The sequence below is a fragment of the Salvelinus namaycush genome, chromosome 23, assembly GCF_016432855.1.
Source record: "Salvelinus namaycush isolate Seneca chromosome 23, SaNama_1.0, whole genome shotgun sequence".
NCBI lineage: Eukaryota > Metazoa > Chordata > Actinopteri > Salmoniformes > Salmonidae > Salvelinus > Salvelinus namaycush.
In genome coordinates this window covers 42,542,572-42,569,877 of record NC_052329.1, presented here as the reverse complement: position 1 = coordinate 42,569,877, position 27,306 = coordinate 42,542,572, and the positions used below count along the sequence as shown (strand labels likewise).

Below are 27,306 nucleotides of genomic sequence, written 5' to 3'. Positions count from 1 at the left end.
TAGTTAACGCAACAGTGCTGGAAAGAACAATAGAGTTGAGATCGGCAAATCGTGTGAGAAGTGTATGACTAGATGGCTGAAGAAAGAAGAGAATTGTGGAGTGACAGACAGGTACACAGCACATCAGACCAGAGAACACTTAATGGCATTACCTGGCTAATTAAAGGCTTTTACACACGTTCAAGTAAACATTTTTTAAATATAGATCTGTATTTCATTAAGTAAATATTCAAGGCTAACCCTGACCAACCCGCTACATGTAAGCACTTCCCCCTGACCTCTAACCCCTGCCCGTGTGAACCTCGTCATGGAGCTTCGAGGACACAAGATAGAAATGTCGTGTACAATAGACATAACTCTCTGTGTTAGATATTTGATTTCACAAAATGTACGAGAATGACCGTTATAATGAACTGGAAGGATGCATCATAGCGTCCTTTATACATTTACATTTAAGTCATTTAGCAGACGCTCTTATCCAGAGCGACTTACAAATTGGAAAGTTCATACATATTCATCCTGGTCCCCCCGTGGGGAATGAACCCACAACCCTGGCGTTGCAAGCGCCATGCTCTACCAACTGAGCCACACGGGACCTAGTCAATATTGCTTTTATTGTTGCGAAATTGAATGGTAGATTTTTCCGAGACACTCTTACTAGGGCAGTTCACCTAACATGAGGGCTTCTGATTGCAGCCAATATCAACTGATTCCAATTGGTTCACCTCATTGTCTTACATTAGATAGCACAACTCCATCTGCATTTGAAGGACTAGTGTTGCGTTGTAGTGTCTTGTAGTGAAACAACCTTGCAAAGTGCCGACAGGAGCAACTAGAGATAAAGCAGTTACATAGCTTGATTGAACAAGAGTCGAACAGTAACCCGATTAACAAAGGTATCCTGTACCCACCCTGACTTACGAACAGACAGTCTGCAGCACTCTGGAGTGGAGGATGTACAAACAAGGAGTTCTTTAGAAACATATCCCTTCCTTTAACATATCCATTCATTTCAAATGAGTGTTTTTGGGGGGGAATGTGAGGTGAAATCACTGCAGCTGACTTGACATTGTTGATAGTTCAGTTTAAGTGGGGATGAATTATCAAAGCATTCTGCACACGTGCACAGATGCACCCACGCACAGAGACACATACAAGCTCACGGACACGCACACACACACCCACACAACCACGTGCATACACATATGCACAAATTATCCTTTCGCAATGAAGCTGACAGTTTAAACACAGTAAACATCAAGCTTTGAAGGCTGTTCATACACACACACAGTGAACATCACTCCCAGAGAAACAAATAATCAACTGGACACTAGGAACAAAACAAACAAAGATTTTTGGCAAAAAAAGCAGTTTTAAAAATGAGAATCTCATTTCAACTTTGTCAACTTCAGAATATGCCAATAACAACAACAGCAGCAGCAACAACTAAAACACAAATAAGCAAGTGGTGAGTGTCCTTACAACCGGTGTCACAGCCAGTCCAGCACTGTCTGTAGGTCCCAGAGGGACATTTGCCCATCTTGTGGTTGGATGCTTTAGGGTGATGTTACCCCTAAGTACAGATCTATGATTAGCTTTCCCTCCCCCAATCTTAACCATTAGTGGGGAAACTAAACCAAGATCAGCGTCTAGGGGCAACGTCACCCTTCTCATGGTTGGATCAACATTGTTAAGTGGCTTTCCTATGTACCCTTTCCTATGTATTCAAACTACTCGCCACCGATCTTTAAGAAATGGGATAGCTATAAGTGATATGGTGGCAAAGCCTATCAGTAGGCTTCAATATTGCTTTCAACAGGTCCAGTGATTTTGCGCAGTAGAACATTGTACATCGGAGAGGAGGCAATTTTTTTTGTATTAAGTTCCCCCACACCTGCTATGAGGTCACAGTGAAGCACCTTCTGTGGATTCATTGTGATGTCACAGAGGGTGCTGAGTGGTATCTTTGAGGACCCACAGAAGCCAGTGCACTTCCTGTGAAGCAACAGAGAAAGAGAGCTGAGTCTTAATGGCTCCATCTCAAATGACACCCTAAACAAATGACACCTCATAGGGCACTACTATTTACCAGAGCCACATTGTACTATGTGTATACTATATAGGACATGCAGACCAGAAGCAGTGGTGCTCTCTTGTGGATGCCTTATGTGCCTCAAGGCAAGTAAGTAATATAGGGAATACGGATGTTATTTGAGATGAAGCCATATTGAATGTTCAATCATTGTGAAGTTTCTGTACTTCCTGTGCGGTCACAGAGGCAGATGAACCCATCCTGTGATGTCACAGCCACGTTTCTGCGCTTCCTGCAAGGTCACAAAGGCAGCTGAACCTATCGTGTGATGTCATAGTGCCTTCAGTGAGAGCCCTGAAGTCAATAGAGGGCTCTGGTTTAAATTGTAAACAGGGCACACAGCGAGGACAGCGACAACACAGTAGCATAGAGAAAGGTGAGGGGATAGACAGTCCCTAGTGGCTCCTCCTCCCCGGCCCCCTACCAAGTCCATCAAACAATAAATAAAATGTGCCTTTGTGCCTCACCGGTGGAGGGTGGGGTGGAGAAAGAGGAAAAATACCCTAACACTGGAATTACACACACATCAGCAGATGACAACATTTCTCTCCACGTGCCTCCCTCTCGCTCACCTGGAGTTGGTCCTGCTCTACCCACAAACCACTAGTGATCCAGTATCATGTACAAACAAAAGAGAACTAGAAGGAAAAAAAAATCTGATGATTAGTTAGAGGTTCTTCTCCTCCTCTTGTTTCTCCATGTAGCTTCCACAGACAGCACCCCCCACTGGTTCTCACAGGCCCTACCACACCACACAGCGGTGACCTGAGTTCATAGGGGAGCCAGTGGGGCACTGGAAGTGCTCAGCAAAGTCTGGCGAGTTGGAGAGGGTGCCGATGACGCGGTATTTTGGGGGGCTGTGGGGGTCCGTCATGAGTCCTTCGTGGGCGCTCTCCGGGGTTCTCACGGAACACCACACCTGAGAGAAGAATGGGCTCTCAATAAGTAAAACAGGCAGTAGCAAAATTATTCTCCTATCGGGCTTCCCAACTGTTGCATATTATACACACTCTGTTTCCAAAATTGTGTTTTATTCGTTTGTACTCATGTTTGTCCGTCCACTTCTCCTCTCCAACAGTAGATGTAATATTCCAATCTTACTATCACCCTCAAATGCATGTGAATTCACTCTCATTTCACCTTACATCATGATATAGGGCCTGGAGTTCATCCTGAGAGCGTGAACTGACTAGGAAAAACTCTGGCCCCAAGTTTTATAGCTTCTGACATGGTCAGGCAAACCTTAAACATGAGTATTTGATACATGAACTCTATCAGGATGTGTGTAATGCATTTTGTTGACACTCCCATCACCCACCTGTGCAAATCCCACAAAGAATAGTTGGTCATTGGTCAGGTTGACCGCTGGCAGCCTCTTCTCCTCACCGTTCTCCTGCACCCATGCCTGGTACGCCTGAACACAACAGAAAAACCCATTACTATAGAAATATTAACCACCACTCTGCTACCCCTGAGGTGAAGTATAGTAAGAGTATAGTATAATAAGAATCATGCTGCCCTAGATCCCACCACTGCCACCATGGGAAGTAACACTGTAATAACTGTAGTAAAAGTAGCAACTATGTAATTGCTTTATAATTACATAGCAATGGATTTGGCAGTAATGGGGTTGAGCAATAACAGCTCAACTGTTAAAAAATAACAGAACTATACTACAGCTAATAATTACTACAGTGATTACTAAGTTACTACAGAGACCGTATGTGAGGAACTAAATGTAATGTCAAGTAGGGAGACTCACTCACATTATAGGCTGCCTTTAGGCCTCCGTTGTCAGCAATGTTCTCTCCCAGTGTCTGCTTGCCATTTATATGCTCCCCATTGATGGTAAACCCATTGTACTGCTCCACCATGCATTCCGTGCGGTTTTTAAATGCTTCCACAGAGGAATTTTGCCACCATGGCCGAAGGTTCCCGTCTTTGTCGTATTCCCTGCCTGATTAAGGAAAAATCATCTTTAAAAAAAAAAAAATAACTATCTTGACAAACATGCACACCTAGTAATCAGTGTGTGTTAGTCAATGGGTGTTTTGTGAGGATGCATCCATGAGTTCTGTGGAATCTGTTAAATGCGGACACCAACCCTGGTCATCAAAGGCATGAGTGAGCTCGTGTCCCATCACCACTCCGATCCCCCCGAAGTTCAGTGCTCTGCAGAGAATTTACATGGGGTCAGAACAGCAAGCAAGCAAGCACACACACACACACACACTCACTCACTCACTTGGGGTGATCCTGGGCATAAAAGGGTGCCTGGAGGATTCCAGCTGGAAAGACAATGCCATTCTTGGTGGGCATGTAGTAGGCGTTGACTGTGGGAGGGGTCATACTCCATCTAGAAGGAAGGTGGCAGAGACGTGTTTAAAAAAGAAAACCTGTGAAAGTTGTTGAGAGTAGGACTGCTAATTGTCATTTCTGGAATGGGATGAATGGAATGGTATGTGTTTGATACTGTTCCATTCAAGCCAATAGAATGAGCCCATCCTCCATGACACCAGACACCACTGGAGCAAACAGCATCTCAATTAATGTAGTGTTTGACCAGAGTCAAATTTGAGCACTTTATAGGGAATAGAGTGCAAATTCCGATCGAACGATGATGGTGATAATGATGATGGTGATGTTGATAATGATGATGGTGATAATGATGCGTGTAGCTGATGAAGACTCACTGGTCTCTGTTGGGCGGCTTGCGGAGCTGATCGGCCATCACCCTGGCGGAGAAGTTGTAGAAGTTGAGTGCGTTCTGGAAGAAGTGGTCTTCCGAGACTTCATACTGTGGAGAGAGAGAGAGACAGGGGCAATAGAGAATTACTCACTGATCAGAAACATTTAAAAAATGCCTTGTTTAAAATAAATCACAGGGTTCAATGTGTGGTTCAATCATGACACAACTCAACAAAAGGCACTAACTCACCCCTTCATAAACATCATCCAGTTCTTTTTGGTCCAGGATGAAGTCAGGAAATCCAATCATGTCGTAGATGGCGTCCGCCTGAAAACCAAAGGAGCAAAAACGATAAGAGGTCAAGAAACTTCCTGGTTCCGTTATTTGGAGGTCTGGACAAAGAGGGCTCTCTCAATCTATTCCAACTACTGTATTGTAACCTGTTAACCCATATTACTCCCTCTCCTCTCTCTCTCACACACACATGCACAGGGATGCACACACACGCACAAACACACACAGAGATACCCTCTGGCACCCATACATAGCCTATCCAGTAGGTGACAACATATCTGACCTTGTCCTTGGCTGCCTGACGCGTTTGTTTGTCCATCCACTTGAGGTGATCAAGAGCATATTTGAAGGCAGTACGGATCTCATTGATCATACCCTCTGCCTGATAGTGGGGTGAGAGACAGAAATTAAATGTAAGATGTAGATCCTTCTTTTGCAATTACACTCAGATATGGACTAAATACAAGGCAATCTGAACTGGCCCATCTCTCCCGAATTATGATAAAAACCAAGAAAACTTGCGTGTGACCGTCTATTTCCAATCTGTATAAACTGCCAGTCCTCCCTCTGTGCCTCCTCTCTCTCCCCTTCCACATCTTTCTCTATTTCCCCTCTTTTCTCTACCCAATAACAATCTACCTGTCACGCCTGCTCCCTCTCTTCCCCCCCGGTGCTCGAGGGCGCCAGGCTCCCCAGCGTTACACACTCCTGACACCATCAGTACGCACACCTGCCTTTACCTGCCACGCGCATCAGCGTATTATTGAACTCAATCACCTGTTTATTACCTCCCCTATATTTGTCAGTTCCCCATCTCTGGTCCCCGCTGCTGCATTGATTGTCGAATGTCGTTGTTTTGCCCGTGTGCTGACGCTGTGCCTGTCTTGTTTCATGTCTGTTCCTTATTAAAATGTGGACCGACACGTTGGCGTCGGTCCTTACACTACCATTTAATGTCAATTTTTTTTGTCTCCTTTATCCAGTCTCTACTTTCTCTATATTGGTCTCTCCCATCTGCAGGACAGGGAACTATTACTAAATGAGTATTTCATTAATTGCAATCATTTATAATAATTGAAAGTAAATATAACATTATAAGCTTTACAATTCATAAGCATTTATACAGAACATTTATACAGTGCATTCGGAAAGCATTCAGACCCCTTGACTTTCTCTGGCTGGGCCACTCAAGGACATTCAGAGACTTGTCCTGAAGCCACCGAAGTCCTGTTGGAAGGTGAACCTTCACACCAGTCTGAAGTTCTGAGTGCTCTGGAGCAGGTTTTCATCAAGAATTTCTCTGTACTTTGCGCAGTTCATCTTTCCCTCGATCCTGACTAGTCTCCCTGTCCCTGCCACTGAAAAACATCCCCACAGCATGATGCTGCCACCACCATGCTTCACCGTAGGGATGGTGTAAGGTTTCCTCCAGACGTGACGCTTGGCATTCAGGACAAAGAGTTCAATCTTGGTTTCATCAGACCAGAGAATCTAATTTCTCATGGTTTGAGAGTCCTTTAGGTGCCTTTTGGCAGAAAACTTTAAGCGAGCTGTCATGTGCCTTTTACTGAGGAGTGGCTTGAGACTTGGTGGTTCCAAACTTCTTCAATTTAAGAATGATGGAAGCCACTGTGTTCTTGGGGACCTTCAGTGCTGAAGAAATGTCTTGGTACCCCTCCCCAGATCTGTGCCTTGACACAATCCTGTTTCGGAGGTCTACAGACAATTTCTTTGACTTGTTTTTTGCTCTGCTTTGCACTGTCAACTGTTGGACCTTATATAGACAGGTGTGTGCCTTTCCAAATCATGTGAAATCAATTGAATTTTCCACAGGTGGACTTCAATCAAGTTGTATAAACATCTCAAGGATGATCAATGGAAACAGGATGCACCTGAGCTCAATTTCGAGTCTCATAGCAAAGGGTCGGAATACTTATTTAAATAAGCTATCTGTTTTTCATTTTTTAATAAATTTGCTAACATTTCTAAAAACCTGTTTTCTCTTTGTAATTATGGGGTATTGTGTGTAGATTGATGAGGAAGATTAAATTACATTTTTTATTTTAGAATAAGGCTGTAACGTAACAAAATGGGGAAAAAGTCAAGGGGTTTGAATACTTCCCGAATACATTGTAGGTCTTCATAAACATTTATAAGCATTTAAAATATCTTATTAATGAAAGTTACAATAATATCTTAGCAAATAGGATCCTCTTATGATGACCTTTCATTAGGCCTACACATGGTAACCACTAGGGGACAGTCATGTATTGTTCACCATGGTAAAACACTACTGAGACTTGAAAAGATGTAAATGCAGTTGTGCGCCAATCATACTCACAATCTCTTTGCTGTGTTTATCAAACGTTGCTTTGACAAAGAGTGCACCCAGGGCAAAGCCGAGCGTGTCATCTGTGTTCCCAATGCAGGTCTGCCATCGAGGTGTGCAGGACTGAGCGAACACACACACACAACCGAGATAAGTCTCACCAGCTGTTTATATTTTTGGTTGTGAAAAGTGTGTGTACTGTAAGTGTGCTGAGGTAGCACACATTGCTTGTTATGAGCACTCACGGTCTCACATAAAAATCACCTGACTCCGATCAAGCCTAGTCCTAGACTAAAAGCATGCTCAACAGAGAATATCCATTGAAATATATAGCCCTTGGTTCCATTGAAACCAGCCCTAACAAGGTATTTCCTTAATCAGGGCTAATTAATGACATAAGTAAGAATATGCCTGTGTCCCAAATGACACCCTATTCCCTAGTGCACTAATTTTAACCAGAGCCCTGTGGGCCCCAGTCAAAAGTAGTGCAATACGTAGGGAATAGGGTGCCGTTTAGAACTCAGACTAAAAACACACCTTCTTGGTTCCATACAGGCTCTCTAGCAGCTTGTCCTGGGCGTTCTCAAAGCGCCGGTCCAGACTGGACGCTCCCTTCTGCACCAGGTTCCAGATCATGTAGTTGTTGAGCAGGCTGAGAGACGAGGAGAGACGGGGAGGAAGAGGAAACATGAGGACGACAAGGATGACGAGGATAAGCAAAGAAACTACAAAGACAGTCAATGGTTGGGGTTTCCTCATGGGCAGAACTGGTCGCAGGGACGTCATTATGACGTATTTCATGAGATTATGGTCAGGTCAGATATTGATTGTATAAGGAATTTTGGTAAAACTTTATGAAGACCATATGCAAAATGCACTATACAGCAATATACAGTTGAAGTCGGAAGTTTACATACACTTACACTTTTCAACCACTCCACAAATTTCTTGTTAACAAACTACAGTTTTGGCAAGTTGGTTAGGACATCTACTTTGTGCATGACACAAGTCATTTTTCCAACAATTGTTCACAGACAGATTATTTCACTGTATCACAATTCCAGTGGGTCAGAAGTTTACATACACTAAGTTGACTGTGCCTTTAAACAGCTTGGAAAATTCCAGAAAATGATGTCATGGCTTTAGAAGCTTCTGATAGGCTAATTGACATAATTTGAGTCAATTGGAGGTGTACCTGTGGATGTATTTCAAGGCCTACATTCAAACTCAGTGCCTCTTTGCTTGACATCTTGGGAAAATCAAAAGAAATCAGCCAAGACCTTAGAAAAAGAATTGTAGACAAGTCTGGTTCATCCTTGGGAGCAATTTCCAAACGCCTGAAGGTACCACGTTCATCTGTACAAACAATAGTACGCAAGTATAAACACCATGGGACCACGCAGCTATCATACCGCTCAGGAAGGAGACGCGTTCTGTCTCCTAGAGATGAATGTACTTTGGTGCGAAAAGTGCAAATCAATCGCAGAACAGCAAACGACCTTGTGAAGATGCTGGAGGAAACAGGTACAAAAGTATCTATATCCACAGTAAAACGAGTCCTATATCGACATAATCTGAAAGGCCGCTCATCAAGGAAGAAGCCACTGCTCCAAAACCGCCATAAAAAAAGCCAGACTACGCATGTGGACAAAGATCGTACTTTTTGGAGAAATGTCCTCTGGTCTGATGAAACAAAAATAGAACGGTTTGGCCATAATGCCCATCATTATGTTTGGAGGAAAAAGGGGGAGGCTTGCAAGCCGAAGAAACACACCCCAACCGTGAAGCATGGGGGTGGCAACATCATGTTGTGGGGGTGCTTTGCTGCAGGAGGGACTGGTGCACTTCACAAAATAGATGGCATCATTTTGAGGAAGAAAAATTATGCGGATATATTGAAGCAACATCAGTCAGGAAGTTAAAGCTTGGTTGCAAATGGGTCTTCCAAATGGACAATGACCCCAAGCATACTTCCAAAGTTTTGGCAAAATGGCTTAAGGACAACAAAGTCAAGGTATTGGAGTGGCCATCACAAAGCCCTGACCTCAATCCTATAGAAAATGTGTGGGCAGAACTGAAAAAGCATGTGCGAGCAAGGCCTACAAACCTGACTCAGTTACACCAGCTCTGTCAGGAGGAATGGGCCAAAATTCCCCCAACTTATAGTGGGAAGCTTGGGGAAGGCTACCCGAAATGTTTAACCCAATTTAAATAATTTAAAGGCAATGCTACTAAATACAAATTGAGTGTATGTAAACTTCTGACCCACTGGGAATGTGATGAAATAAATAAATGCTGAAATAAATCATTCTCTACTATTATTCTGACATTTCACATTCCAAAAATAAAGTGGTGATCCTAACTGACCTATGTCAGGGAATTTTTACTCGGATTAAATGTCAGGAATTGTGAAAAATTTAGTTTAAATGTATTTGGCTGAGGTGTATGTAAATTCCGACTTCAACTGTACATGTACTCATAATGATGATGATAGAGTACTAAAGCAGTATTTAGTTATACAGTAGACACACATAAAGACTCATATTTCTATATACCAATAGTATAATCATAACCACTTACAACGTACAGCAGCATAGTGCTTCATAATTGCTGGTCACTTTTTCCTCAAGAATCATACAGCAGTATAATGACCATCAATGTAAGGCATTTATAATGTTTATGTCAACGAGCAGCACATTATTACTATATCATAATATATTTTTTTTTACCCATTTTTCTCCCCAATTTCGTGGTAACCAAATTGGTAGTTACAGTCTTGTCCCATCACCTACATAAGGGACGCAAACAGAATTTGCTGTATGATGGATGAGGATCTCCATATTGCAAATGTACGGTCCCTTACTAGACGTCCGCAAATGATTTTAAAATACGCCGACGGACTCAGGCCGTGCCCCACGGCCAGATCTTCCGGGAAGTCATCAAATACATTTTCTCTAACATTTGGTTTCCGTTTTATACAATTTTCAAATTTGTCATTTTTCCGCTGTTCCTGAAGATTACACCAAATGGCGAATGGCTGCTTATTGCAAATGTACAAAACATCACCAAAATGACATGGCCATTTCTCCTAAATGAAAAAGACTTCGAAGACGAAACTTGGTGAGCACAGGTTTGGCCTAATGGGCTGTTTGCCATCTTGTAACTGGGCTTCGCGGTCTCAACGCTTTTTGAGTTAAGGCCATTTTTCTGGGATTAAAGGTCAAAAACGAAAATAGAGCATACATGAACCTACGGTGTCAGGAAAAAAAGAACCAGCCATTTATCTATCGTAATTTACAAGAAATTGTACAATGTACAATTGGTGATGGTCAAAGATTTTTTTCTTCTTTTTCCTAAAAGTTAGATCCAGTTGCGGCGTGTTCAGATGAATCCGTTAAGGCGGGTTTCGGAGCTCTACGTGATTTCTGTGATTTTCTGTGATTTTTGTCATGTTATAACAAACAGCACATTTCTTATTTGATTGAGCGTCATTTAGGTTAGGTTATTTGATCGGGGAAACCTGCGTGATGTAAAAAATGTCCGTCTCATTACATTGTCATACATTTTATCTCCAGCCTGTAGGCTACAGAAAAGGCCACATACTTTTTCTACCATATCATATATTTGTGACATGATTAATGTTAGATAATTTTTTTGAAGGAACGTTGGTGGAGCACCGCATCGATGAGTCTCTCCAACACCACCCTGGAGAGGCCCACTGGGAATGGACAATCAAAATATTTTGCTCCACGGCCTTTGACAAAGTGGGCACTGCTTATCACAGGGCGGCATCAGCGCTCACCTAAAAAACCCATATGCCACTGGTTGAGAGAAACAAAAACGTCAGAAATGCATCACACTGATGGTCATTATAATGCTGTATGATCCTTGAGGAAAAAGTGACCTGCAGTTATGAAGCACTGTTACATTATAAGTGTGTCTAACTATGCTAATACTGCATTATTCTTTTATCATGGTGTATTATAATGCTGTATAATGCATTATGCATACTGGCTTCATAGAAAGTGTTACCGTAACGGTAGTTAACAACTTTTAGCAACTGGGAAAATATGTCTTTATCTGCTTGTGATGTGAATATTTGACCAGATAGCAATAAAAAATTACATTTCCCATGACGTCTTGATCTTGTCATGAAAAATACCTATTTACCTGGTTGTAAAAGAAACCACTTAGTTGTAATCTGGTTATATTATGTCTTGTCTATCAGAAAACCAGTTGACAATCAGAAAATCAAGTCATAAATCTTGGTCACTAAAATCTGATTTTAAACCTAACCTTGTGTAGCGGAAATCGCTCAGTTCTGCCTCCAGGACAAGACAAAAAACTGATAGAGCAGGAGTTCTCGTCAGATTATGCGGTCAGGAAAAACCTCTGGCCCTTAACACGGTGCATGGCAGACCATTCAGCTATGACATAATGTATTACGGATGGGGCCTGGAGTATTTCCTGACCATGTGACCTGATCTTTGGCTGTCGGGGGATAAGGACGACCAGGTTGAGTTCCATCCAGGTCCTTACCTGCGCTCGGTCTTGTTAATCAGGTCAGACACCTGTTGCAAGTACTCCTTGGCATATAGCACCACTGGCTCTGTATCGTTCAGGTCCAGAGGGGACAGGGCCGAGGACAGGTAGTCCAGCCAGTCCACCGCTGGAGCCAGCAGCTGAGGGCGAGAGAGGTTAGAGGTCACCCTTGTGAAAAAGACAGTTCAACACAAAAACAAAGTTTAGACATTTTCAGAACTCAAGTTGCCTCATGTTGAAAGGAGTCCATGTCCCACATAACTTCATCTTTTCACATACAAAATTGTATCTATCTATCCGATTCATGAGACATATTGGTGAATCCACACAACAGATCAACTTGTTTTGTTTTTTTAAGCAGTGGGAATTCCCTCCATATAGATGGTGGACTAACCACTATACCACCCACGCAAGATCATTCGACTGTATTTCACGATAGAAACAGTCTGACAAACGCAGATTTTTTGTGTGATTTAGGCTACATTACGATTCTATTCCCTTCTTCCGAGATTTGCACTCATAGACTCCCCGTCTTGGATTTAAAAGGAATGGACTGGTGTAAGGAATATGTTGGAAATTCCCTTCAGCCATGATTGCTCCAATCCAATGCATTAATGGGAGTAAACAAGTGCACACGTCTGGAGAAGGGTAGAGAATCTGAACGCAACCTTTGATTTGTAAACTACCCCTTCAAACTGGACCAAATGATCTATCATATTTAGACAGACAGAGAGAGAGAGAGACAAAACAGTAAGAGGAGCCCTCATATATTTGCGTTCCAGGTGTCAGACTCAATTAAAGTTGCCCTTATCCTGGAGGGTCTGTAGGGGTATTACAGTAAAACCATCAGCCCTCAGCCCCAGACACTCATCCCGCTGCCTTAATCCAGAGCAGGGAGGTAGAGAGATGATGGCATAAAAACATGTTCTGGGCTGTTTAAATGTTTGGTCTTTAATGCAAACCAAAGAGACTGCGACAGTTAGTACAGTACATACAGTAGGACTACCTGTTTTTTCCTGACAATCCTTACGGTGCATTGTAACATGTTTAAAGATTAGGGTTGTCACGATACCAGAATTTTGACTCTGAGACCGATATATTAACGCCACACCGGCAGTCATGAGTCATGACCGCAGTCAAATTCCACGTGACCGTAACTAAGCGTCTCCAAAACTGCGCTCTGATGCTGCTGATGTTCATTAGTGGCCTACCAAACTTGCTAACGGCCAGTCGCTTGTGGCCTGGTACTCAGTGCTCTATTGTCCCTTTAAATCACTATGACATCAATGCAAATGGACTCGAAAATGAAATCAAACACTTCATGAGAGCCATGGCAAGGTTTGAGTAGAATAGGATCACCTTTTGCGCAGCGAGAGCCAGCTTCTCATAGCTGGTTGATGCATGGAATGAAATGTGTTCTTATAAACCCATGGTGACAGCGTTTCTATGCAATTTCGTGATAAAACAGTTTGATGGCATCTATTAAAAAGAAGATGCCATCAGCTTCTATAGGCTAGGCCTACTATATTTATTTCTCAACGTTCCTAATTTAAAAGCACGCCTAGCCTAAGATCACCATGTGCAATGCCAAGCGTCAGGTGGAGTGGTGTAAAGCTCGCCGCCATTGGACTCTGGAGCAATGAAAACGTGTTCTATGGAGTGATGAATCACGCTTCACCATCTGGCATCCCGACGGACGAATCTGGGTTTGGCGGATGGCAGGAGAATGCTACCTGCTCAATGCATAGTGCCAACTGTAAAGTTTGGTAGAGGAGGAATAATGGTCTGGGGCTGTTTTTCATGGTTCGGGCTAGGCCCCTTAGTTCCAGTGAAGGGAAATCTTAACGCTACAGCATACAATGACATTCTAGACGATTCTGTGCTTCCAACTTTGTGGCAACAGTTTGGGGAAGGCCCTTTCCTGATTCAGCATGACAATGCCACCACACACAAAGAGAGGTCCATACATAAATGGTTTGTCAAGATCATTGTGGAAGAACTTGACTGGCCTGCACAGTACCCTGATCTCAACCCCATCCAACACCTTTGGGATGAATTGGAACGCCGACTGCGAGCCCGGCCTAATCGCCCACCATCAGTGCCCAACTCACCAATGCTTTTGTGGCTGAATGGAAGCAGATCCCCACAGCAAGGTTGCAACATCTAGTTTAAAGCCTTCCCAGAAGAGTGGAGGCTTTTATAGCAGTAAAGGGAGGACCAAGTACATATTAATGCACATGATTTTGGAATGAGATGTTTGACAAGCAGGTATCCACATACTTTTGGCCATGTAGTGTATATTAGTAGGCTCTATGTAAAGACCAGATTAAATTGAGAATAGTTAGATGGGTGAGAACGTTATCAAGCACTTGTCAAATTGTGAATGAGAGACTGATGAATTGTGTGCAACCTACACAAGAACCAGAGCAGAGCTCCTTTCATTAAACTTTTTTCAAATCATCATTAGAGTTGCATCATGCAGGCTTAGAATGTATTAGATATCAAAAAATATAGCCTAAGGTTTGCATCACAACTAAAGTTGCATAAATAACTCTAAATTGACCATATAGGAGGACCTGTTATCACTTTGTTAACCACTCAACACTGAATAGCTACATTGTGCGCACTACCTCGGAAATCGTTTGGGGAAAATATCCTTTCCATTTTATTCAGCCATGTTCAATTGTACTCTTCGTACTATAAATAATGCCACGCGAATTATAAGCAAATCTTGTCTGCTAAATGAACTATTAGAGCCCACAGGCATATGACATAGCCAGATCAGTGTCACACCCTGATCTGTTTCACCTGTCTTTGTGATTGTCTCCACCCCCTCCAGGTGTTGCCCATCTTCCCTATTATCCCCTGTGTATTTATACCTGTGTTGTCCGTTGCCAGTTTGTTTTGTTTCGTCAAGCCTACCAGCGTTTTTCCCTCTGTTCCTGTCTCTTGATTGTTCCTGGTTTTCCCGGTTTTTACCTTTTCTGCCTGCCCTGAGCCTGCCTGCCATCCTGTACGTTCCTGCCTGCCATCCTGTGTCCCACTACTCTGCATTATCGACCCCTGCCTGCCTTGACCTGTCGTTTGCCTGCCTCTGTTGCTGTAATAAACATTGTTACAGTTTGCATTTGGGTCTTACCTGAAACGTTGATAATCAGGGCCTGAACATAATGACTCAGAATATACTATTCTGTTCTTCTGAAATAGGCTACATTTTCTTCATATAATATTTCTTTAGACCTGCCTAAAATAAATCATGGATTTATTGTGATGGTGTAGGCTATATTAAATTGATTTATTAGACTTTTTAAAATGTAGATGTTCCAAAAGGTCTGCATCAGTGGCTTGTAGGGTACGAGTGGAAGCCTGGAGATACTAAACATGTTTGTTAATTCAGCATGACCATGAGACCGGCAGTTATTTGCATGTAATTTACCAGCTGACACATTTTCATGATCGCCACAGCCCTAATACTCGTGCCACGGCAAAAAAAGAAAGTGGAGAGAATGACTGATTTTTAGGCCTAGTGCAGACAAAAACGTGATTTCCCTGTGTTTTATATACATTTACACACTATGAGGTTGGAATAATACTCTGAAAATTATGATAATGCCCTTTTAGTGTAAGAGCTGTTTGAAAAGATGGAGTTTTGGGATGCCTGGTGACATAGACCAATAAAGAGTTCCAAACCTCTGCCAATACCAGCTAGCTTTCAGTTTTTTTCAGACCACTCTCAGACAGTCCTAGCTAAATTCTTGCTTGAAAAATTGCTCTTGCTAAGAAGTTGTTTCTTTTTGAACTTTTAATTGAAAACAATGACAGTAAGGTACTTAAAGTGGAACTGACATTGTTTTAGCAACATTTTAGCAAAATCTTATTTAAATCTGTTCATATACACCCCCAGGAAGAATATGACACTTTTTTGCTTTACATTTTCTGACAAGCAACCACTTAGATATGGTCCTTTTCACGTTTTCATAAATTCATAGAATGTTTGTAAGGCATTTGTGAAAATTCTACAGCAATATAGAGTGGGAAAGCGGCCGTGCGTTTAGACAATTGATAGACACTGCAGTAGATAAAACATCTGTCTTGTCCAGGACCCGAGTCTACACAGAGCGGTGCGGCGTAGCCAATCAGAGCTACAGTAGGCCATATGCAAATAAGCCATTTGTTACACGGGCCTGCCGTCGTTCACTTTGAACTGGACTGTGTGTTTACAGGCAGAAGCAACAGCGCAACTTTAGATCGCATTCGCCAAAAGCCACAAAATACACAATGGATTTCTGCAAATATGTAAATACCACTGGAGTTCTCTTACATTTGGTAACTTCACAGGTCTACTGATCAAACAACTATGAAAAGGTAGGCTATGCACATCAACAACAACAAGATCAACAACTAATGTTAGTCAGAGAGAGATAAGCTAACATCTAAAAAGGGAACATTAGATAAACCCTCTCAAACTTTTTAAAACTAGTTGGCTGTCAATATTGCACTGAAACAATGGGGAATAGTAGCCTGCTCATCCTTCTGCAGCTCGCCTGCCAATACAGGCTTGTCCCAACCCACGTTTTGACAACTGAATGGGCACTTGCCCTCCTGCTCAATGCCAAATGCATTTGATTGACAACTAAGAGATATGCTAACTGTGGACAACAGTCGTTCAAGTTCAGCATAGCTAGCAAAGTGATTCACATTTCTTGCTAGCTAAGCAAATGACACCCACCTCTCTATCTGTAGCCACCGAAAAACAATATGAATGGAAAAAGTCAGTCACTCACCCACTCCTCCAATGACATGACATTCTCCCATCTAAATAAATAGATACGCTAGCCCAGGGGTGTCAAACTCAATCAGCAAACGGGCCATATTAAAAAAAACAGCAAATTTGCTGTTGGGGCGACCCAAACTAGCCATGGTTTTATTAGAAAAAATATGTCCCTTTATAATGTCCACTTATATACATAGGATGCTGTATATAGCATTTTAACATATTAAAACAAAATATAAACAATATTTGTCCAGCCTTTGCTGCTATGCTTGCAGTATGCTGAAAAATATTTAATATCAACAACATAGCTATAGGTTGTTGTAACATTTAAACTTAAAACATATATTTTTTAAATTACACTGGATCACCGGTGCAGTTGAAAGTATGATAAACTCAAAATGTAGCTATTGTGGTTGAGTAGCCAGCCTAGGCTACTGCTCAAATGTTGCTGTAATAGGCCTACATGTTTCTCCTTTGCATTTGTTTAGTTTTTTGGTTATTCATTATCAAGCTTTAAAAACCGAAGCCAGACTGCAACATTTTAGTAGCACCGCTGCGTGTTGTATATGGGACACTTGAAAGCAGGGCAATTGAAGTTGAATTCACCTATGCGAGCTCATCAGGCTGTAATTTCATATAGTAGATGACTCATCGATACTCGCTTGTGTGTCCTATTCGGCCCGCGGGCCTTGTGTTTGACACGTGCGCTATCCTATTAGTCACGTTATGACTGACTTGTGATCATTGCCCTTGCTAGTTTGACTGTATTGACATTCCCAGCCTTTGTCGTCCATTTTGTTCAAAATATTGTGTCATTGAAACAGTGCATCCCGAATGGGTGGCGGCAGCAAACGATGTACCAGGCCAGCTGTGATTTAGAACCTGATAGCAGTATTTTTTTGGACTACCAAGAAATGTATTGGTGAATTATATTAATCATGCATTGAACTGCATCCATCTATTCTGCCAACAATGTCTTACTGTACTTCGTGGAATTTTGAGTCAAATAGAAACTATTTTTTAAAACGTCTTATAAAAGTTGGTTTTTAAGCATAAACTGGGAATTTTATATTTTTGACTGAAAGGATTGTCTGTTGGTTTCATATCTGCAAAGTAGTTAAAAAGCTGTCAGTTCCACTTTAATTGTTACCCAGAAATTATTTGACATGGAGATAAAATTGGCTGCATTAGGGTCCACTTTTGAAGTCTGGGAAAAATCGAAGAAATTTAGACTTGAATGTAGTTACCGTTTAATTCAAGTGTGCGATCACTTAACTCCATTGTTCGGTTGTCTGTGTTTATAGTCCCGTGTAGCTCAGTTTGTAGCGCATGACACTTACAATGCCAGGGTTGTGGATTTGATTCCCACGGGGGAACAGTATGAAAAAGTATGCACTCAGTACTGTAAGATAGCTCTGGATAAGAGTGTCTACTCAAATGTAAAATGTTTAGCGCACATGTGATGGAGTTCCCACATCACGTGGCCACTGGATTGATACAAATAATCATGATTCTGCCAGGAAGGCTTAGACTACTTTGTAATTAACAAAGTTTTTGGGAAAGCCTGAAGATGGTTATCATTATCATCGCTAATGGCTACACAAAGTGATAGACATGCGCACCGCACACACACAGACAGGGATTCCAGTACGGTTGCCTCTTCAGAAAGTTGCAGGGAATACAATTGACTGATGCATTCTATTAATGTCTTATGATGAATATATTTGCCCAAGTTTCTCATAAGTTCTATACATTTTGTTGATTTTCAAACGTAAGACACATTTGAAAACTCTAGTACTGAACATGTTTTTCTAGTACTGAACATGTTTTTCAAGTACTGACGTTTCGGTGTAACGTGCAACACTAGTAAGGGTAGGATCAGAGTAGCTCCCATTCCTTTACGGGATGCCTATGTATTCCAGAGTTGTAGTAGAAAATGTTAGGGGCCTGTCGTGTCATCATTAAAAGCTTTGCTCATCGATCGCTTACTCCCCATTTTTAAGGGGTCATTGGGAACAGGGTCATGTTCAGCACAGAAAACATTTTGCGACAGACAACGACAGCTAGTCCTTCCCTGTTTCAAACCATTTGCTTCTGTTTGGTGCGTAATGAACAGGACCCTAGAGTTTTAATGTAATAATCTAGTGTTTAGAAAAATTAGAAACAGAACAAATTATCTATGGCATTGCCATTCAAAGTCATGCCTCATCAACGCGACTGTTTTTGCAGGCTTAAGGTTAACAGACTGATTTTGTAGATTAATTACATTCAGTTGGTCGGTGGTATACACAATCTACCCATTACCACCTATTTCACGGATTCAATCCATCCTACAAATGCTGACATTCAATTCCTATGAAACAGAGAACCATCTCTGTTTGTTGACAAAAGGCTCCTCGATGTCCTCCAACCACTTGCATTCCCTTCACGATCTCTCTCACGAGTTCTGCTGCTGCCGTGGAGATAGAAGGGCTTAGCAACAGTCACCGTGGCAACCAGGGGAACATTCAAACAAAAAAGAGGACAGCAGGAGATGCAGAGTAGAATAGTCCTCAGAGGAGGGATAAAACACAGACAAAGGTGTGAAGAGGCTCAGGGTTTCAGATGGTAGTGGTGAGTTGGTGTGGGAGAGGCAGCGAGAAAAAGCCATGCATGTTTTGACACTAATGGAGGCAGGAGAAAAAGTGGGAACAGACTGTAATTGAATAAGAGTCAACTCCGAGAGGCTTTAAAGCCTCACAAAAAATCCACATAAAATCCACCTCACATACTGTATGTACCTCTCTTGCCCTTTCTCTCTCTCATACATACTCACGTCCAAGCAACTGCTTGCACATGGAAGCCCACATGCTCTCTCTCTTCGTAACCCCCACCCGACAGACGCACCTGCAGCTCGGCGATGGTGATCTTGTGGTAGATCTTCTCCTCATCTCGACGTTCGTCCTGCGGTACTGTAATGTTGGCGAGCGCCGTTTCAAAGTCCAGGATCTGCTGCATCTGGCTTTGTGTGGAGTTCTTATCCCCACCCAACAGCAGGCTCAGCTCCACCATGTATTCCAGGTACGCCTTCAACACCTGGGAATGGATACAGGATAAGCTCAGGGTCGTGTTCAGTCACCACCAAATGTAAGACAACGGTCCGAAACAGAGTAAAACGGGTAGGTACCATCTGAACTTGTTCAATGATACATTTTTGTTTTCTATTGCAAACCCTTCACCTGGATTTTGTTCTAGCCCTGCTCTAATTAGTGATAACACACATGATTCTAATCAGCTGCTGCCTTAGGACCTTGATTAGCTGAATCACAAGTGTCATAGTAGGTCTGGAACAAAAGACTGCACATCTAGTCTCCAAGAGGAGGGTTGGCCACCCCTGGGTAATGCTGCAGACTAGAGTAGGGCCAGGAGTTTTTCTTAACCACCTGACCAGAAAAAACTCTGGCTACAGTGACTATAACTAGGGCCCAGAGTTTTTCCCAGTGAAACACCATTGGTTAGTCAAAGTTGGCTCTACTCTGGTGTGGTACAGTCACAATAGAATGAGAGCTATCAAAATGAAACACCTGCTGCTGGCTTTATTTCTGTGGAAGGTTTCAGTCTTCCTAGTTCGTTGTAAAGTGACCACTACTATTCTCTCAGCTAGTTATGGTAAAATATACCTGGTATGTTTCAGAGCGATTTGTGACAGGCTATGTGGAGGGGAAAGTAGAATGGAACAACAATATATACACGTCAACATTTAGATAAACAGATAACGGATGATGCGAGCTACACCCGCCACGGAAGCCTGTGCAGATACAGCAGGAGGGGAAGCCGCCATCTTCTGCAGACAGTACGACATGATATTTTGTGTTTTAATGATGTGAAGCTTGAAATGCCAAACTAAATTCCCAACGCTTGGGATAATAAAGGTGTTGTATTTTACAGTAATCACAGGAGGTTGGTGGCACCTTAATTGGGGAGGACAGGCTCATAGTAATGGCTGGAATGGAATCAACGGAATGTTAACCAACACATGGTTTCCATGTGTTTGATGCCATTCCATTTATGCCACGCCAGCCGTTATTATGAGCCGTCCTCCCCTCAGCAGCCTCCTGTGACATTAATATATGTTAATCTATTACGGTACCTCATGTTGACAGCCAGAGGTAGGAAAAGACCCGCACCCAGCTGGCTGGCCCGCACCCAGCTCACCCCTTCCAGCCACCAAACTTGACTCACCTTTTCATTGGCTGTCTTGTTCAGGTAATAGTCCCGCGAGGGGAGGAAGAGCCCCGATTGGTCCACCTGGCGGAAATGTATCAACAGGTGAGCAAACACACTAATCATAAGGGAGAATGAATTGCAGTGTGCAGAGTCCATTCACAATCATATTCGACAATATATTCAAAAGAATATATTAGATGTGCATATATGTCCCTTCTAAAACAAATGAATCCCGACAGTTTAGTTTATGACTCAGGAAAGAGCAAAAGGGGAACCATACCACCGTATAAAAAAGATTAAATGTGTCTGTGTGTGTGTGTGCTAGTACATGTATTTTCATTTCAAAAGAGCCAGAGCCAGAGCAGCTGACCTGGATGACGTTACTGTTGGAGTTCTTGGGGTCCACACTGACTCCGATGGTGAAGAAGGGCTGGGCACGGTAGGGGCCCGACACTGTCTTCAGCACCTCCATAAAGTTGTCCTTCTCCCAGGGCCCCGTTATGTTCCAGCCCCCTGTCTACAAACACACACACACACAGAGGGACGACAAGCTCAGACAGAGATAAATCTATTATTATTGTTATAAGATGAAGTTGCCCCTAGATGCTGTTTTTGGGTCAGTTTTGCATTTTCCCCCACTAATGCTTAAGGTCAGGATTGGGGAAGGGAAGTTGATCCTAGATCTATACCTAGGGAAAAAACGTCACCCCGGAGCATTTTGATTTATCTCTACAGAATAGTATAGCATTTTCTTCCGATTAATGGCACCACTTTTGTCAATTTAAAGACAAATCACACACACACATATTAAAATCGTATAGTCAGATAAATGGCGTCTTGTCACAGAATCTGAGTAACAGGATGGGGTGTGAATTTTTCAAGGCCCATCCTAAGCAGAGTTTGGAACAAGGACATGATGACGCAGTAGCACAAGACTGGAAAAGTGAAAAAGTCCAGACCAGCTATTTCTTCAAATCATAACTGACAAACAGACATGGATTGATGGATGGGATGGATTGCTGCTGACAGCATACACGCAGGCAAGGAGGCATGCACACACACACATCAATCACACACATCAATCACACCCAGTCCTATTTCTACAACTTGTATTCTTCAATTTTCCATCTCCCTTCTACCTGGTAGAAATAAGACAAGTGATGGACCGGCCCTTCTGTCTCCTCAGTTCTCATCAAAAGGCAGATTACAAAGGAGACAGTGAATTTATTGCTATTCCTTTCTTACATTTTTTTTATCACGTTTTTGATTTTTATTACTTTTTTTAATCATGATTTTTAACGACAATTCCAAAGCCAAAAATAGTGAACATTCAATTGCCAAAACATGAAACATTCCATTGTCTCTGTCAGGTACCTACACAATGGGTAGACAATCATCAATAAAAAATAGAAAATGATTTCAGTTGTGTATATTACTTAGTTTTATTTGATGACTTTATTATTTCACTTTCCTTAAAGTCATCATCTCACCTCTGCTCAGGCAGTAGCAGTCAAACAGACAGACAATGTTATCTCTGTGCTCCCCATACTGTAATGTCTTTAGTCATCCTATTTAGCTAGGCTAGTCTGCCTAAGCAAGCTGCAGAACTGTCTGACAATCATTTTGACTAGTTCTTCAAAGTAGATAAGGCATAATCTATCCCTCTCTCTAATTGTTGTGTTGTGTACATTCCTCTCTCATGCGGTCTATGTGTATCTAACCTAACGTAGAATGTGGCTGGTGTAAAAGTGTATTCATCTCTGAGCCTAAAAAACTGCAGTCATAGTAGTTAATTACCACGTCTATTTGCTTATTGAAAACTACAATTCCCTTCAGCCCAGCATCTAAAATAGTTATTGACTAGATTTATCTCATGAATGACTTGATTTCTCTCTGGAGAAATGGTGCATTGGATTCAGAAAAAAACGGAACTAAAATGTTGGTTCATCGCTCATTACTACCTTCAAGGCTACATGGAGTGCGTGGTTGGTTGTGTCCCAATAATATCTCCTTCCTCCTGAAGTGTGCTCTTGTTCACTACTCCCCACAAATGGAAAAGCACTGGATAGGTGTAGGCAAGGCCTAGAGCAGTGGCCACCAACCGGTCAATCTCTAACGCATTCCTAGTCGATCACCAAACATTTCTGTTAAAAATAAATAAATAAAGCCTTGCATTCCTGTTTTTTAAAATTTGTTTCACGCTGTTGGCGGTAGGTGCACTTGATTCAGTAGCATTAACGCCGGGAAGACAAAGTGCTCCCATTTTGAACCATTTGATGTCTCTGAAGGTAGAACTCTGCCAGGCCCAGAGAGCAAATTTGAACCATTTCATGTGTCTGAAGGGCGAACTCTGCCTACCCAGCAGGCCCCCCGAGAGCAAATCAAGCTGACCTTTGCAATGAGGTCAATGAGAGGCGTGGCTCCCAGCTCCTCGATGTGCTGCTCGTTGAGGCAGGACAGGTAGTAGAACTGGGTCTTCTTCTCGGCGTCGCTGCTGGAGTTGAACGTGCCGTTCTCTAAAGAAGGAGGGGAAAAGAGGGGGAGGGAATAAGAGGAAAAAATGGATGAGGAGGAGGAGGAGGAGAACAGAGGCTAATGTGATTGTGTGAGGCAGAGACAAGACCTCTCATTTCCTTCTATTATACACTGTAAAAAAAAATATCTAGTTGATTCAACTAATATTTATTTAGTAACTGGTTCCACAGCCTTAAGTTTGTTCAACTTTTCAGTCAAAGTGTTAACTGAACTTAAAATGTTTAGTTGGCCCAAACATAGATCCAACTTGAGAAAAGGTAGGTTTTGAGAAAAATTTGATAGGGACAACCACAGTGCGTTTACAATACAATGTTTTCAACATGCATATTTGACACATGCTGACATTGTGCATTCTCATTTATAGAGTCATTATTATTCAACATGTCCTTATCTGGGATTTGATCTGATCTTCCTGCTATTCAACCATGTCTGTGCCGGTAACCATGTCTCTCATCATTGATTTGATTGAGTTATTTTAGGGTTCTGTTTTAATGTTACTCCTTTATCACTATGATAAATACAATTGTTTTTCTTGAGTACTTTTAACAGACCTGAGACTTACTTTGAAGTGCAAAGTGTAGAAATGCAGGTGAAAAAAGTAATAGACACAGTGATACTGGCGTAGCAAGAAGATTGGAATGCTGAGTTCAGGTAACAATGACCGAAAAGTTAAGTAAACTGAAAAAGGCTGTGGAACCAGTTACTAAATAATAATTAATTAAATCAAAAAAAAAAAAAAAATGTAACAGTGCAAGTGATTTACCATGACAGGAGATGAGAACAGGTTTGAAGCAAATAACAGGACGTCATGGACAGTTAAACCGCTGTTGAACCATGGCTGACTGTTCTGACAGTTAAGGAGCTGGGGGATTGGACCATGACCGCTGTGGGCCGGTTGGGACACACACATACACACACACATACATACAGTATATGACTATGGCCAGTGATGGTGTCTTGTGAACGACTCACGTATGGCCTTGTGTTAATTTCGAAAGGTTGACTAAGTCAGTAGCTCTCAATTCTCTCCTCAGGGACCCCCAGCCGTTCCAGAGCTAGCACACCTGATTCAACTGGTTAATAAACATAATAATGAAACCTATGGAATTGTAACAATATAATATGGCTATTAAACCATTTAGAACCTAATGAGTATGGGTATTTATAGAACCTTCAACAAAAAAAAGGTTCCACATAGCAACAAAAAGGGATCTGCTATGGTTACAAGCCAAAGACCCTTATTTGGCACTATATAGAACCATTTGTTTTTAGTGTGCAGCCTTCATCTGTTTCAATGGAAAAAATAAACACTGAAGATCCATAGAGAAGGAAATGGAGATACAGAGACAGACAGAGATAGAGGGAGAGAGAGAAAGAGCGAGATGGGAGAGAGTCAGAGAGAGAGAGGGAAAGGGAACGAGACAGAGAGGCAGAGGGAGAGGTAGAGAGAACGAGAAAGATGGGGGAGAGACACAGGAAGTTAGGGGTTTGAAGCAGAAAGCTTTAGAGTGCTACCAACAGGGGAAATGTAGATGTGAAACAAGTGAGTAAAAAACACGAGGAAAGGTGTTAAGAGAATGAGAGGAGGAGATCGAAGACAGGATAGTTTTGGTAGGATAGTTTTTTTAGTCACATGCTCGTCTCCATCTCCACAGCGCATATCGTCATTCGCTCTGAAGCACCACTGTCATGGCAACGCACACACTGCTGAAATATTTGTATTTATTTATTTAATTTCACCTTTATTTAACCAGGTAGGCTAGTTGAGAACAAGTTCTCATTTACAACTGCGACCTGGCCAAGATAAAGCAAAGCAATGCAACACAAACAACAACACAGAGTTACACATGGAATAAACAAACATACAGTCAATAACAAAATAGAGAAAAAGTCTATATACAGTGTGTGCAAATGAGGTAAGATAAGGGAGGTAGGCAATAAATAGGCCATGGTGGCGAAATAATTACAATTTAGCAATTAAACACTGGAGTGATAGATGTGCAAAAGATGAATGTGCAAGTAGAGCTACTGGGGTGCAAAGGAGCAAAATAAATAAATAACAGTATGGGGATGATGTAGTTGGATGGGCTATGTACAGGTGCAGTGATCTGTGAACTCTGCACCTGTACATGCTCTGACAGCTGGTACTTAAAGTTAGTGAGGGAGATATGGGTCTCCAGCTTCAATGATTTTTGCAATTCGTTCCAGTCATTGGCAACAGAGAACTGGAAAGAAAGGAGGAATTAGCTTGGGGGGTGACCAGTGAAATATACCTGCTGGAGTGCGTGCTACGGGTGGGTGCTGCTATGGTGACCAGTGAGCTGAGATAAGGCGGGGCTTTACCTAGCAAAGACTTATAGATGACCTGGAGTTAGTGGGTTTGGCGACGAATGTGAAGCGAGGGTCAGCCAATGACAGCATACATGTCGCAGTGGTGGGTAGTATATGGGGCTTTGGTGACAAAACGGATGGCACTGTGATAGACTGCATCCAATTTGCTGAGTAGAGTGTTTGAGGCTTTTTGTAAATGACATCGCTGAAGTCAAGGATCGGCAAGATAGTCAGTTTTACGAGGGTAAGTTTGGCAGCATGAGTGAAGGATGCTTTGTTGTGAAATAGGAAGCCGATTCTAGATATAATTTTGGATTGGAGATGCTTAATGTGAGTCTGGAAGGAGAGTTTACAGTCTAACCAGACACCTAGGTATTTGTAGTTGTTCACATATTCTAAGTCAGAACCGTCCAGAGTAGTGATGCTGGACGGGCGGGCAGGTGTCGGCAGCGATCGGTTGAAGAGCATGCATTTAGTTTTACATTTAAGAGCAGTTGGAGGCCACGGAAGGAGAGTTTTATGGCATTGAAGCTTGTCTGGAGGTTAGTTAACACAGTGTCCAAAGAAGGGCCAGAAGTATACAGAATGGTGTCGTCTGCGTAGAGGTGGATCAGAGAATCACCAGCAGCAAGAGCGACATCATTGATGTATACAGAGAAAAGAGTCGCCCCGAGAATTGAACCCTGTGGCACCGCCATAGAAACTGCCAGGGGTCCGGACAACAGGCCCTCCGATTTGACACACTAAACTCTGTCTGAGAAGTAGTTGGTGAACCAGGCAAGGCAGTCATTTGAGAAACCAAGGCTGTTGAGTCTGTCAATAAGAATGTGGTGATTGACAGAGTCGAAAGCCTTGACCAGGGCGATGAATACAGCTGCACAGTATTGTCTCTTATCGATGGCGGTTATGATATCGTTTAGGACCTTGAGCATAGCTGAGGTGCACCCATGACCAGCTCAGAAACCAGATTGCATAGCGGAGAAGGTATGGTGGGATTCGAAATGGTCGGTGATCTGTTTGTTAACTTGGCTTTCGAAGACCTTAGAAAGGCAGGGTAGGATAGATATAGGTCTGTAGCAGTTTGGGTCTAGAGTGTCTCCCCCTTTGAATAGGGGGATGACTGCGGCAGCTTTCCAATCTTTGGGGATCTCAGAAGATACGAAGGAGAGGTTGAACAAGCCAGTAATAGGGGTTGCAACAATTTCGGCTGATCATTTTAGAAAGAGAGAGTCCAGATTGTCTACCCCTGCTGATTTGTAGGGGTCCAGATTTTGCAGCTCATTCAGAACATGAGCTGTCTGGATTTGGGTGAAGGAGAAATGGGGGAGGTTTGGGCAAGTTGCTGTGGGGGGCGCAGGGCTGTTGACCAAAGTAGGGGTGGCCAGGTGGAAAGCATGGCCAGCCATAGAGAAATGCTTTTTGAATTCTCAATTATTGTGGATTTATCGGTGGTGACAGTGTTTCCTAGCCTCAGTGCAGTGGGAAGCTGGGAGGAGGTGCTATTATTCTCCATG

The 27,306-nt window shown here is 42.4% G+C and overlaps 1 protein-coding gene across 3 annotated transcripts in view; it reads right to left on the bottom strand.

Moving 5' to 3' along the window:
• Positions 1–1,350: 1,350 nt before the first annotated feature.
• Positions 1,351–27,306, bottom strand: part of ece2b (endothelin converting enzyme 2b) — a 70,200-nt gene continuing 44,244 nt past the window's right edge. For all 3 annotated transcript variants that reach the window (XM_038961656.1, XM_038961658.1, XM_038961657.1), the window contains 15 exons: positions 23,318–23,442; positions 21,297–21,443; positions 20,942–21,007; positions 19,607–19,795; positions 11,944–12,086; positions 7,942–8,056; positions 7,417–7,527; positions 5,359–5,457; positions 5,031–5,108; positions 4,786–4,889; positions 4,338–4,448; positions 4,197–4,264; positions 3,859–4,049; positions 3,411–3,506; positions 1,351–3,011 (listed from right to left, as the gene is read on the bottom strand). In XM_038961656.1, coding sequence (XP_038817584.1) covers positions 2,835–3,011; positions 3,411–3,506; positions 3,859–4,049; positions 4,197–4,264; positions 4,338–4,448; positions 4,786–4,889; positions 5,031–5,108; positions 5,359–5,457; positions 7,417–7,527; positions 7,942–8,056; positions 11,944–12,086; positions 19,607–19,795; positions 20,942–21,007; positions 21,297–21,443; positions 23,318–23,442 — 1,820 coding nt within the window. In that variant the 3' untranslated portion in view covers positions 1,351–2,834. The remainder of the gene's footprint in view (positions 3,012–3,410; positions 3,507–3,858; positions 4,050–4,196; positions 4,265–4,337; positions 4,449–4,785; positions 4,890–5,030; positions 5,109–5,358; positions 5,458–7,416; positions 7,528–7,941; positions 8,057–11,943; positions 12,087–19,606; positions 19,796–20,941; positions 21,008–21,296; positions 21,444–23,317; positions 23,443–27,306) is intronic.